This window comes from Dermacentor albipictus, chromosome 10 (genome assembly GCF_038994185.2).
Source record: "Dermacentor albipictus isolate Rhodes 1998 colony chromosome 10, USDA_Dalb.pri_finalv2, whole genome shotgun sequence".
Lineage (NCBI taxonomy): Eukaryota > Metazoa > Arthropoda > Arachnida > Ixodida > Ixodidae > Dermacentor > Dermacentor albipictus.
In genome coordinates this window covers 36,946,797-36,960,143 of record NC_091830.1, presented here as the reverse complement: position 1 = coordinate 36,960,143, position 13,347 = coordinate 36,946,797, and the positions used below count along the sequence as shown (strand labels likewise).

Sequence of the window (13,347 nt, the reverse complement as noted above, 5' to 3'; positions counted from 1 at the left end):
CACATGCCGAAGCGGCAGAGGAAGCGGTCATAGCACTGGCCCTCACACAAACCAAAGCTACGTACATGATCTGCGACTCGCAAACGGCAATTCGCAATTTTGCAAATGGTCGCATCTAACAAGAGGCGTATCATATACTCCAGCGACATCCCATACACCACGGAGAGGGCGACGTTGATAACCGAAGGCATTTGCTATGGATCCCGGCACACACTGGAATGAGCACCCCCAACGAAGCGGCTCACGGCGTTGCTCGAGGCCTGACTCACCGAGCAGCAACGGAGGAAAAGCCCCCGCGGGGTACTGCAAACGTCTGGGCATGGGAGGATCGTATGACGAGTTTTCACGACATCACGGCATACTACCAATTACAAAGACGCATATACCCGTTCCCTCACGCTAGGTTAGACAGGACGCAAGCAGTACACTTCAGACAATTACAAACAGACTCTTACAGAACCACCAGACTCATGCACTTCATGTATCCAGACATGTACACTACAAACAGATGCACGTCGTGTGGCGAGGTTGCCACACTAAATCACATGTTATGGGGGTGTCGGGACCTAACAAACAAGTCGGGCAGTGCCGATCCCTCCGTCTCTTCCACCGCCAGCCTCCGGTCACGCTGGATGACCGCACTGCTCAGCTCTGACCTGACAGCAGAACTCTGGGCCGTCCAGCGAGCCGAGGAAGCCGCTTCGAGACAAGGTCTCGGAACCACGTCCGCGGCGGGTGCCCAGACCCACTAAATAGACGCCGGACTCAAATCTTGTTGATTTGAAATAAAAGTTTACGCTCTCTCTCTCTCTCCACATAATAGGCGTCATACAGATTCGCCTGCCTCACATGAACATGGCAGGCTTGATGATTTGCACACTTCTCCTGCAGGCCTATGCATTGAGGATTTTACCATATAACAAATGTTACCTCCATCCCTCCTGCAAGCGCATGCAGGCGGCCTTCATACATGCTAAAAGCTGCTGCTAAATACTTCATCGCTTAGTGCAGTCCATGACTTCTCTGATATAGGCAGAACTTTTTGGCAGGTAAAGTCGTATGTTTTTATCTGTTCGACATTACGCGACTGATATATACCCATTTTCGTGATTGCAACACGATAACAGTATTTCTAGGGCTGAATAATATGTAGGATTATATTAGGTTACACTGCAGATTGGGAAACATTTTCAATGAACGTGAACATTTGCGTCCGTTTTACTTAGTTATTTAATTGTACGCGGCTAAAGAGTGAATCGCGCTGAGAGGAAGTTTACTAGATTGGAAAGGTCTTGATGGGACTGGCCACTTCCGACGTTAATACCAGTGAATCACCTTATACGATAGTTCAGTTTTTCACTGGCTTGGGCCCTTTCGCAAACGCCTTCGCCTGGTCACAGCAACAGGGAAGCGCTGTGCTACATACAGAACCGAAACCCGAGCCTCGCGGCACTAAGCAACGGCAACCATGTGAGAAGGGCGTTCGTACGTTACTACACAGCCCTCATCCCCAGCGCCTACATTGAGAGACTTTTCAGCGTCACTGCCAGATGTGTTCACAAAAGAACAAGAACAGATTACCGAATGAAATTTTGAAAGGAAATACTTAGAAGATAAACAAAGTGATAAGAGTTGAAGTGGACGTAGTGAAACAGCTAGGCCAGCTCGCTCTACTTATTGTATTTTTGCGATATCATTAAATGTAGGGAGGGAAGTAACCCTAAAATAATGTATGACCCTCTAGGAATTCAAGCTAATTTCGTGGGGCACTAATCCGTAATCGTAATCGAATACGTTTTTCAAAAAATAATTGCACTTGTAATCGGTTAATTTTTTTAGTAACCGCTGCAAATCTGACGCTGACTGATCATACCATTCGTGGAATATGCAAGTAGGGTTCAGTTTTGCTATGGCTACTACCTTTTTCCCACGTGCAGCACTGTAATCGACGTCGGATATGCAGGTCATCCTCCTCCTCCACAGCCGCCTCATCCGCCTCATCATCGTCACTACCACACAATCATCACCATCATCATCATCATCACCACCACCACCACCACCACCACCACCACCACCACCACCACCATCATCATCATCATCATCATCATCACCATTTCTTTAGGCGCACTGCAGGGCAAAAACCTCTCCCAACGATCCCCAATTTCTGCCGTCTTGCGCTATAGCCGATTCCAGCTTGCGCTTGCAAACTTCCTCATTTCATTCCCCCCCTTTCTGCCATCCTCGACTAACCATTCGTCAATAACGTAGATTGTTCGCTATTAACTCGGAATAATAATTGAGCCTTGCACGTTCCCGTTCTGCTATCGCCACGTGAGACGCACCTCTGTGCGTGACATTCTCTGGTTTGATACATCACTCCTTTTGTCCCTTCTAAGGCGGAGCAGGAGTAGAATCGCTATAAGGAGGTGTAACAGAAGCATATAATTCAATCATTCCATTTATGTGAATTCGAAATTCGCTAAGGAGAGTGAGCTGAAGAAGTTAGTACAAATTCGCGTCAAAGATTTCGCGGTAAAAGGAGACAATGACGAAGACGGTTACACGCGCAGAAATATATATATGTAGAAAGAAGAAAATATAAAACAAAAAGAGAACGCATGCTCGTCAAAGGCCGGTGTGGATCCCATTCTGATCAGACACAATAGGTATGTGTGGTGGTCATCACACTCCAAAATCTTAAGAAGCAGGCTTTATTTCATGCAGCGATGGTGAAGGCTCACTTACACAGGTCATCCTATTTTTCTTTACTGTGGCTAATTTCCTTCGTCACCTAGTGCAAGTGTACAAATCTGTGTAGGCAAGGCCAAAACAAGACTCTACCAATTGCAAATTATGGCGTGTTGCCGGTTAGGTTTTTGATCTCTAATTCAAAATGGCGTCAGCCTGACCTATGAGACTCCTCAAGGCCCTCACCACCGGATCACCTTCAATGTGCGTAGAAAGCTTATCGAACGTAGCATCAGGAGAAATGAGAGTGTCCTTGTAGAAGGTGGCGATCTTGTTGTTGTCGCTCGAGGGCGTGTAAATGCAGCATTGTTTGTAGTGCTTGACGACGGCACTTGAACCTATGCAAAAGTGCTCAGTATTTTGCGCGCAGTGACCCTCGACGTGATGGACGCGCGGCTCGCACACTGTCCTGGACCGAGCGATGTATTTCGACAGGCCAAATAAACACACATCCACAGAGTGGTAGGGGAAAAGTCTCGTCTGCAGGGGCAGGTACTCGCGCCGAGCGTATCTCAAGTTTAGGGGGTACTCGTAGCAATGGTATCTCATTGGTACCACTAGGCTTCCAATAGAGCTCTTGCTCTTACGTTCCATCTCCCGGACAATTACCGGGATGCTGTTATTGCTCAGCGGAACCATGAGCTCGTCGATATCTACGTGTATGTAGTACTCCATTTTGAACAGCGATCTGAAGATGCAGTCGTACAAAGCCGGCATTTGGCCGTGTGCATGAACGTCCTTGTGAATGACAGTAGTGTCGACGATGAGCTTGAAGGAGACTAAGGTCAGGTCGACTCCCCAGGACTGCATCTTGGCGAAGAGGAGCTTCAAGTCTGAGGTCATATTTAGGTCATAAAAGTAGAAGCTTTCGATTCCCAATGCCCTGTAATTGGCTATGAATTCAACAATCTTCCAGAGGCTTAATGCGCCGAATAAAGGCCTGACGCATACGGCGCAACACTTATTTTTGGATTTGTTCGGCGGACGGTGTAACCGGAGCCACCGTAAAGAGCCCGCGACCTCGGCTTGAGCCGCTACTGCCACTCGTACATCGTCATCCTCGGCGAACGCTTCGCTCGGTGATGGGCACAGGATCAAGGCGTTTTCGAATTTCGGCGAAAAATAGGTATACACTCGTCGCATGTGGGCTTTGCGCGTGACTGTCGCGTTGGAGGTCCGAATGATGCACACCAGAGGTGGGTGTCGGATCAGCATGCCTGCTCTTCTCGGCTCATATTTTCGCACCAGGCTGGTGATGTGGATGGCTTGCTCCATCGTGGTGACGAGGAACGCGGAGAAGACGTGGATGTGGTCAGTGACGGCGTGCCACGACTCGTTCTCCGTTCTCAGCGGTGCTTGAGGAGAAAGACGCAGTGAGTGCGCGAGTTTTTCGTCCCAGAGTTTGAAGTGGAGCACCGTTGGATCGCCTCGCTTGCTTGGACATGTTGTCCCTGCGAGGAATAGACGGCTTGCAGTGAGCGAATGAGAGTCCCAATCTCGGTCAACGAGCCATCCTTGCAATATCGGCCTATTGCCTATCTCTGACCTATCGACTGGGTGCTCACTGAATTATGCATGCATGACTGCTTGTGTAGCAACCAGTTGGAGAATAAAACGCGGAGCTTTAAGTAAGTGGAGCTCAGTATTGGCCCAGCACGTACTTTCTTCGAGAACGGGCGAGTGGCGGGGCAAGAGAACTGTTTCTGCCAACCGTTCATGTAGCAACAATGTGGGATGCCGGCCACTACGTCACTGTCGTCATCAGCCTTTCTTTGTGTCAACGGGGGGGGGGGGGGAAGGGGAGGGGGTAGGACGAAGCCCTACCCCAGCGATCATCAATTACCCGAATTTGCGCTAGCGGATTCTACGATATATACGCCAGTGTTCTGATTTCATCAAGCCAACTATTTCTTTAGCGTTTACTTTCCTTTGACACAGATTCTGTAACTCTAACAGAGCACCTGTTACTTTCTCCATGAATGACATGACTTGCTCAACTTAATCTTCCTCTACGTTCTAAGTGGAACCTGTGTATGACGAATATTCGTGAGCATCGGCTCTTCCCTCGGTCGAGGTTATTGCAATTGTTATGTATATCATTCCTAATGTCGTTGAAGATTCCTCTTGCCATGTCAGCGGTACAGTTTATTGTTGTTCCACATAGTTTATATGGAGTAGAGCGTACTTGCAGAAATGTTCCCCTTGATGAAACTTATGCCAACCAAGACTTCGAATGTAGTTCAGTGGTCAGTCGATGACTATGACTGAGAAATTGCGTTTTCTGTTGAGTGAACTGTACTCGCAGACCTTGAAGCAGCGTTACAAAATGGACGAGGCGAGTATGACGAATCTAGCGAGAGGCCGGCTTTAGTCATCTGAATAACCTGCAGCGTGAACATCCCATAGCGCTGACTTTCAACATTGAAAGTGGGTACTGTATGTGTGTTTATGTCACTATTTTTTTTAGTTATCGTGCGGTGCAAGTTGTTCGTCATGAATCTACTAACTGGGTAATCTCTCCTTCTAGTCTTAGAGAAGTTGGTGTCATTCTGAAATAAACTGGTGCTTCTGACAGTAAAAAAATCAACCTATTACAATTACAGTTCCAACAAAAACATGATTCATTGCAGTGGCCAATTACTGCATCATGAAGATAAATGAGCAGTTACTAAAATTAAATACTAGTTTTTCTTTATTTTGCTCCCAACCTTTGTTAACATTGCGCCGATGTAGCAAATGAAATGAGCTAGCCTAGCTTTTACGGTAGGGCTCGTGAAGCCCTTCACATGTTGCCTATTTTAATTATTAATTGATTTTCAAAAACTTCTTCAGTAATCTTCCCCAATTTTAAATGGAGACTACAGCCGCGGCACATAAAAATATATCAATCAGCATTAGAGGGAACGGCGTTGCGTAAGATACGAAACCTGGCACGCACGAGATAGGGGTTACTCAATGCCTCCATCCTCACTTATGTGTCATCTGTGAAGTATAGCGGTTCATTGTTGCCAGGGCTCGGACAAACAGGTGCCCGTAAAGCTAATGAAAAGCTGGGAGAATTGCCAGGATGCAATTTCCTGCCATCAAAGCCTGATGTGGACATCACTGTGGACCTTTTCAATCGTCCTGTATTGGCCTGGTTAAATATGCGCACCAACGAGGATGCAGCGTGGCATGACAGCGGCCGTTTAGTAAGGTTATCACTCTATTCAAGTACGCAAAGCTATGTCCCACGTTACAGGTTGTCTCGCAAATAAGCTCAATGGTTACACATAATTGGGTACTAAATAATGTAATTGAATTACAGTGAGCGTCAACAAGATAAGAGTAATCAATGAATAGCAAGACTAGCCTGGTTTAATTCATTACAAATGGACAATTACATGTAATTCTTTACGTACAACTCTAACCTGAAATCACTAATGGGGCGTCCCCTACAATAAATGGCGCAGCTTCACTAATACACCACTGAACATCTTAACTATTGTTCTACTTTCCGTGCATTTACTTTTTTGTCTCCTTCAATTTCTCGCACTCATTGAGATGTTTCGGAAAAATATTGATCCCAGTTCCGTTTTCGAAGCTCTGCACGTACAATTTAGTTTCTGCAACGAATTCAGATGGAAAGTTGTTGGCGCTGATGATTCCAGAGTTGGAGACGACCTCGACGATTGCACCCGCCACGTGGTACCAGAAATCTTGTACGTCATAGCCAGATGCAGAGCAGCGCCACACAGAACCAGTAGTACCAGAAATCGCACTGCATAATAGAATAATAGAGAGTTTGTTGAACAAGGTTTCGGTGCGTCCATGTACGAAGTAACATCGACAGAATACCGACGCGTAGACGTCAGCAGCGGCGCTAGTGATGCCATCTCGTGTGGTTAGTTGATTCCCGGCACGCATAAATGTCACTGTAATCAACGTTTATCGAGAACCCTAAGTGACATGGTGGACTACGTTCCGAAAAAGTGAAGACATCAGCAGTTGTTAACTTTCAGTGGCTCTATTTTTCGTTTGACAAGAAAGATGACGCAATAAAACAAGTTATAACGAGTGTTTGAATAAAGGATGAATGAAGCAAGATGCCGCTAACAGCGGCGTCTTTGTAAGCTGTGCTCAATCGTTTGGCGCATATCAGTACTGAGAATGCGAACTGAATATAAAGGCTATGAGCATAAAGAAGTTGTTGTCGCTGCAATGCACAACCTGCTTGAAATAGTGCGTTGGAAGCACTTCTAAAGATAGTGCGAAAAAGATACTAGGATGTTTGACAACGCATTGACAGCGGTGGCTTGTGTTCATAAATTTTATTATTCTTTCATTTACTGATAGCGATACCTTATTTGCTAAATAACAACATAAATTAATAAAGAGCATGCATGTTTAGACTGCAAGCATGACAACCTAAAGCCTTCTTAAGGTAAAGGGCAGTTTACTTGGCCTTGCAACTTTTTGTTCGATGAAACACTCTTAGTAAAAAAATTACGTAGAACGCATCGAATACGACTATCTATGTAACGAAACAGCAACCAAACGGTTGAGCTTGCTGTCGTAGGTATCCATGAGACTCATTTGAGGCAGACGATGTTCAATTTCTTCCACATTAAGTGCAGCATGGTATTGACGTTTCTCGGCACGTTAATGACAGAGTCCTTCTAGTTATCCTAGCGTGAGGTGACCATTGACGTCGAAGTACTCATGAACACCATCCGTCCAGCCCCTCTGGATACCACCCCCTCGATGTAAATTGACCACACTCATTAGCGAGCTTTAGTTTATCGTGAAAAAATCTTGCCATTTGGGAATCGCAAGGTTACCGGAAGCGCGAGTGGCTGGTTTGGTGGAGCGACCAGGTGCCGCAGAGCTTAACAAGACAAACAAAGAACTAATATTGCAGTAACCGAGTGTATTTGACTTCGCTGCCAGTGTAAATTTTCGTCAGCGGCGTAATCTGCAACAAGCTGCCTTCATAAATGACGTTTTCGATCAGACACGCGTGGAACACTGACACGGTTCTATAAGGCATTGTGGCAACACAAAGTCCCGCTAGATGTCACTACCAGCATTTGTGCTGCCATGTACTTCTCCTGTAACCTGGTACTACCTAACTACCAATGCCTGTAGCAGAATACCGGGCACTCTAAAACCCTCAATTTGGTGTAGACGACGTTGTTTTTCGTCTGCACACTGCGCACCACCGGATGCGGGATGTAAAATAAAAGCATGCCTTCTTTCTCGGCACTGAATCAATTGAACTCATGCGTCCGGTGTGCGCAATTTGCAGCGTTCGTTCGGCGCCAGAAAAGTGTGTGTGTGGGGGAGGGGGGGAGGGGTGCGCTGTAGTGCATGAAATATATTATTTTTTTTTCAATGTCGCGAAAGTGATGCCTTGAGGAACGGCCTCCGAGATTGAGACAGCGAACGGCACCCGATCTCGCAGGCCACCCTTCAGCCAGGAAAATTCGGAAGAGAACTCGCCAATGCCACTCGGCGCAGAGTGCTGCACACCGGACGCGATAAGTCACGGGAACGTTCCCTTTCATTCGCCCGCTAAAACATGTGACTTCGCAAAGGTAGCTTCGGAAGAGAGCGCGGACGCGAGAAGTCATGCGAACGTTCCCTCTCATTCGCCATTAAACCACGTGACCTCGCGATCTTGCCTTCGGACGAGAAGAGCACGCCGCAGAGAAGTGAAATGCAATGGCCCCACGCCACCCTAGGTCATGGTGCGCGTAGGCGACAGGTAAATCCCCCGTTCTACCCCAGCCCACTGACACATTACATAAGTGTCGTTCAGATTAAGAAAGCTGCCAAGCCAGTCAAGGAAAACCATTGGCTTTGAAATGCAGATACCGAGCATTATGGGAATCTGGGTGAATGCGAAGGATTTGCCGCACTACGCGTATGAATAATTGTTCTAATGTTTTGGTTTATGTGCGCTTCTTCGCTTTGTGCGCAGTTTTAAAACGAAGCTTTCTGTGGGGAAAAGTGCCGATATTATGCGGACAGCGGTTGGTGCTGTCTTGCCGAATAGGTCACACGCAACATGTACCCGTGTAACAAATCGACTTATATATAACCCTGCTTGCACTACTCCTACAGATGGGCTCGTGAAGCCTGTAAGTATATAGGAAGCGAAGAGGTGAAATTGTTAAATAAATGCTGTGAAATTGTGCATATGTTGCTGCACGTTCGCGCAGCATGCAATTCTTAATCACAGTCATCATCATCGCCAACATCATAATTAAGGTAATCATAATTAAGATCATCGCCATCATCACCGTAACTTTATGTCCACTTGGGGCAGGATGAAGGCCTCTTCCAGCGATTTGAAATTACCCTGCCTTGCGCTAGCTCATTCCAACTTGCGCCTGCAGATATTTAGATTTCATCACCCCACCAAGTTTTCTGCCGTCCTCGACTGCACTACTCTTCCCTTGGCATCCATTGTGTGATCCTATTGGACCATCGGGTATGTGCCCTACGCATTACATGGACTGCCCAGCTCCACTTTTTCTCAATGTTAACTAGAATACCGACCTTTTAATGTTAGTTTAATCGGTCACACCACTTTCTTTGCTCTCTTGTCTACACCACTGCACACTACACCACAACGTTACGCATGATATTTCTCTCTCCATTGATAATTGAGCATTCCATAATTTCTTGTAAATATCGTTTGTTAAGCTCCCACAACTCTGCCACATATGATCGTATCCGCAGAATGCAATGATTGTACACTTTTATTTTCAAGAATAGCAGTAAGTGGCCCATCATAATTAGGTAATGCCATCCGTACACTTTCAACCCTATTTTTTAGCTCCGTGAGTGATTCACGTACATAAACATACTCTTGCACAGATTGTAGAGGATGAGTTCTAAGCATGGATTTTCGTTCTCTTGCCCGGCTACTAAACCTTGTCTGCATCTGGTGCATATTAATCTTCAACCCTCCTTTGACATTCTCTTGGGTAAGCTGCTCAGAAATTCGTTAAATTCGTTGCAATTGATACTAAGCATTTTACTGAACAGGGCAATGTCATTTGCAAAGCACAGCATGCTGAGATAATTGCGTTGACCCTCACTGGTATTTCTTGCCAGAATAATAGCTTGAATATTTCGTAAAACGTTCAGCCATTAGCTTTCGAAAGATTGTAGGTTTTTCGTTGACCCCTTTCTTGATCGGTATTTTTCTCCTTTTCTTCAGAATAATTGTGGAGTCTTCATGTAGATATTTTATTGGATATTCACGTATGCTTCCTGTACACCTTGATGTTGCAATGCCTCTAATACTGCTGGTAGCTCTGCCGAATGAAATGACCATTCCTAATCTATGAAAGCCATATAAGGAAGTTAGTTGTATTCCAGATATTTCTCTATTCCTGACTAATCACATCCATGTAATCATCTGCGGAACACCTCTTCCTGATGCCATCCGGTTATATCGGTTGACTAAAGTCATGTGTTGTCTTGAGTCTACTGGAAATAATCTTGGTGAATATTTTGCAAATATTGAAAGCAAGATAATTAATTTTCATGGTTTGTCGTTTCTTTATTAGGTTCCTTGTCCGCCTAGGTACCTTACGTACTTGTTGCCTTGGTGCCTTAGCTTCGACTTCAGTTTAGGCTGCTGGAATCAGTCAAGTTACGGACTCATTCATAAACTCCTTGTTGCCTCCTTCAATCTCTTCTACAACTGCTAATTCATTTGTGCGCTCCAGCCTGAATTCATCTGCTTTTACACCGAGTGCGTCTAGATTGGCCTGTTTCCTCATGAATAACGTTGCTCTTGTTTTAATTCAAATGGAGAGCAATGATAGACTTCAATGAGGTATGGTCACCACCCTTTACCCTACCGAGCACTTCTATATCCCGTATTATGCTCGTTTAGCAAGGAATATAAAATTTATTTAATTTATTTTTCCCCATTAGGGCTTTTCCAGGTCAACTTCCGGTTATTGCATTTCTTGAAGATGGTTTTTTCGGAGGCGACCCCACTCCATGATTTCCACAAACACCTCTCAGCTACTATTGCTAGAATCGATGCCGTGGTTGCCAATTGCCTGCTATTGAGTCTGCTTTTATTTAGCTTTCGCACAGACGTCAAGCATGACAACAGCATACTGAGTTTGCACTTTGCTCATTGTTGATTCAGTGTCGTGAAGTGGGTGTGCTATTTCTACATCCTCATGACGGGACGTTGGAACATAGACGTGTACTAACTGTAATCTATATATCCGAATATTTTTTGTTACGACTGCTTCCTATTTCTTATAGCCATCGAATTTATCGGTTTCCCGCCATGTTCTTATGAATTAAAAATCTAACCTCACATTCTCTCCAATCTAGAAGAGATAGATGCATCAGAGGACGTGGGCGTAGGTAGCAGTGTAAAAGGCTAAATATTTCTAGGAATCTCAGTGAGAGCAGAGATATCCCAGGCAACAGATGCTAAAGTTGAAGACTGGGCGTCTTGGTATAGTATACGAGAAGTTAGATCGCACGATATCTTGACGGGACACACGGAAGAGAAACACAAAATATAGCGCTACTTGCAACTATCGATTTTTTCTTCCGTCAGATATTCAGTTTCAGCATAGCGATTACGCGTCCGGAATGTCCTGGAGGTTTCGCCTAGAAACCTTCGCATTAAAACTCAGTCAACTAGAATTTAAACAACATTCCCCCTAGGAAGCTTCGCTTTAAAATGTGTTTGTCCCCGGTTCTATCAATGAACCATTACTAGTTCTGCTTTAATGACGCAGTTGAAGCTGGGGATGAGTAAACACGAGCACCTTGTTTGCAACAGCTAAATAAGAGTGTAGCGGCAGCCGGGCCATATTGTGTTCTAGAGCGTCGTCCGAAGACTTTTGTTGTGAATGTCAACGGCCGAGCAGACACAACTGCCCTGGAACGTCTCAAACCCGCCTACATCGAAGCACCCGCGCCATCAGCTCCACCAGTATGGGACGCGACCCTGCTGCATCCTTCTTTTCCGCCTGCGCACGTGACACCCAAGACCAACGCCAAGACACGCCGCGTCACGTGGACTTTCCATCGTTCGTCTAAATTTCCTCCTCTCTAGGGGGGGAGCCCTCTGTAGCGGCAGCAGCATCGGCGTCGCACGAGAGATGACGTAGACGCTCGCGTCTACACGAGGCTCGAGCGGCTGGCATGCTCCGGCGCGGGCTAGCGTTCCGAAGGACATAATTAAAAAGAATGCTACACTAAGCGATCGAGTGTTGTTCTTCCTCTCCTGCGAGAGCCCGACTTTAGCGGTCTACGTGGTCGCTCGTCGCCACAAGGGAAAACACATCATTGAGTGTGCACGTTGACTCTTTTTTTTGGGGAGGGGGGGGGCGGGTGCTTTTCCCTTCAGCCTTTGGGGGCAACACGGAACGATCGGGCGTAGAAGGTGCATCGACCTAATGTCTGTTCGGAAAAAATACCGTAAGGTTTGCCAAACGCTGCCGGTCTACTTCGCGCCGTAACACATTTGCAGAGAAGCTTCGCCCATGGTAGCTTTCTGATCATTGCTAGTGAAAGTTGTCTGCTGGCATGCAGTACATGCCAAAGAATACGATACCCAATGGTTCTACACAAGTGTTCTACGACAGGATGAACAACTTATCCTCACTTACTTGTGAGCAGAATAAGACGTTTGCGTGGCTTCTTTGGCGCATTGGAGCCAGGCGGCGAGCGGCATGGCTTTGAGGGTTCCATTGTTATGCCACCGTGACGGGAAGATGCTCGTCCCAAATGATGCTTTGAATTTGCCTAAAACACGTATCTAAAGTTGATCTGTTTAACCAAGTTAGAACATGAGCTAATTCATCGCTCGATCCAGAATCGGGATCCCACACTGCCAAATCCACGGCACAGAATACTGCTACTGCTGCAGCTGACGATGATGATCTTAGAAACTATGGAGCATACCCACTATGGCGAATGGGCTAAGTATTAGTGGGGTAAAGAACGCATATTAAAACATCTTAAATTATATGTGCGAAACTTTTAAAGCAAAAGAAATGGCCAGCACTCAGAGATGTATGACATGTGTTAAGGACAGCAAGAGAAGGGAAAAATAAAGATGTGTTATACATACAAAAGGTAGCAAGAGAGCTAGAAACAAGTATATGTACAAGTATATGATTAATCTTATAATTGAAAAATGCCAACCAAGGGTGCCGGGAAAATTTTCCCTTGTGCCTCTTCTTTGTATTGCAAAGCATGTGTTTTCATTGCGGTAATCATAGATATACGCCTTGAATACTCTTGCCATATATTAAAGCTAAATTGTGTTTCGCATGTGTGGTGTGGACTACTTCGATGAAAATTTGCACTGTTATTCTTCTACTTATATTCTTACGCACGTACCACATATGTGGGCGTTTAAGCGGTAAGGTTACTGCTTGCACGGATATTAACTCAGCCGTAAGAAAAACGTGACGATTGAATACTAAGCAACGATTAGGCTGACTTCTGAGTGCTGCCTTTGATCTTAAACGACATGCAAGCAATTTTACAAATATCTGAAGTGTTTGTTTGTTTGTTCTCTTCTTCAGAAGAGCGGCATTTCAATGGACAGCTGGCGCA

At 45.6% G+C, this 13,347-nt stretch overlaps 1 protein-coding gene and 1 long non-coding RNA gene across 4 annotated transcripts in view; one reads left to right on the top strand and one right to left on the bottom strand.

Moving 5' to 3' along the window:
- Positions 1-13,347, top strand: part of LOC135911866 (uncharacterized) — a 279,105-nt gene that overhangs the window by 77,779 nt on the left and 187,979 nt on the right. The gene's annotated exons all lie outside the window — the stretch shown is intronic.
- LOC135911861 (uncharacterized) lies at positions 2,705-12,651 on the bottom strand. Of its 2 annotated transcripts, XM_065444191.1 has the most exons (3): positions 12,393-12,651; positions 6,344-6,508; positions 2,705-4,199 (listed from the first exon to the last, which is right to left on the bottom strand). In XM_065444191.1, the coding sequence occupies exons 1-3, from the start codon at positions 12,472-12,474 to the stop codon at positions 2,884-2,886; spliced, it is 1,563 nt and encodes a 520-aa protein (XP_065300263.1). In that variant the 5' UTR covers positions 12,475-12,651; the 3' UTR covers positions 2,705-2,883. The 2 variants fall into 2 exon arrangements, with proteins under 2 accessions (XP_065300263.1, XP_065300264.1); XM_065444192.1 differs by lacking the exon at positions 6,344-6,508.

Excerpts from the sequence above, each read along its gene's own strand:
- LOC135911861 (XM_065444191.1), bottom strand. The coding sequence starts at position 12,474 with ATGGAACCCTCAAAGCCATGCCGCTCGCCGCCTGGCTCCAATGCGCCA. Across the intron at positions 6,509-12,392 it reads ACGTCTTATTCTGCTCACAA|TGCGATTTCTGGTACTACTG; the intron begins GTAAGTGAGGAT and ends TCTATTATGCAG. Across the intron at positions 4,200-6,343 it reads TTCGTTGCAGAAACTAAATT|GGACAACATGTCCAAGCAAG; the intron begins GTACGTGCAGAG and ends TATTCCTCGCAG.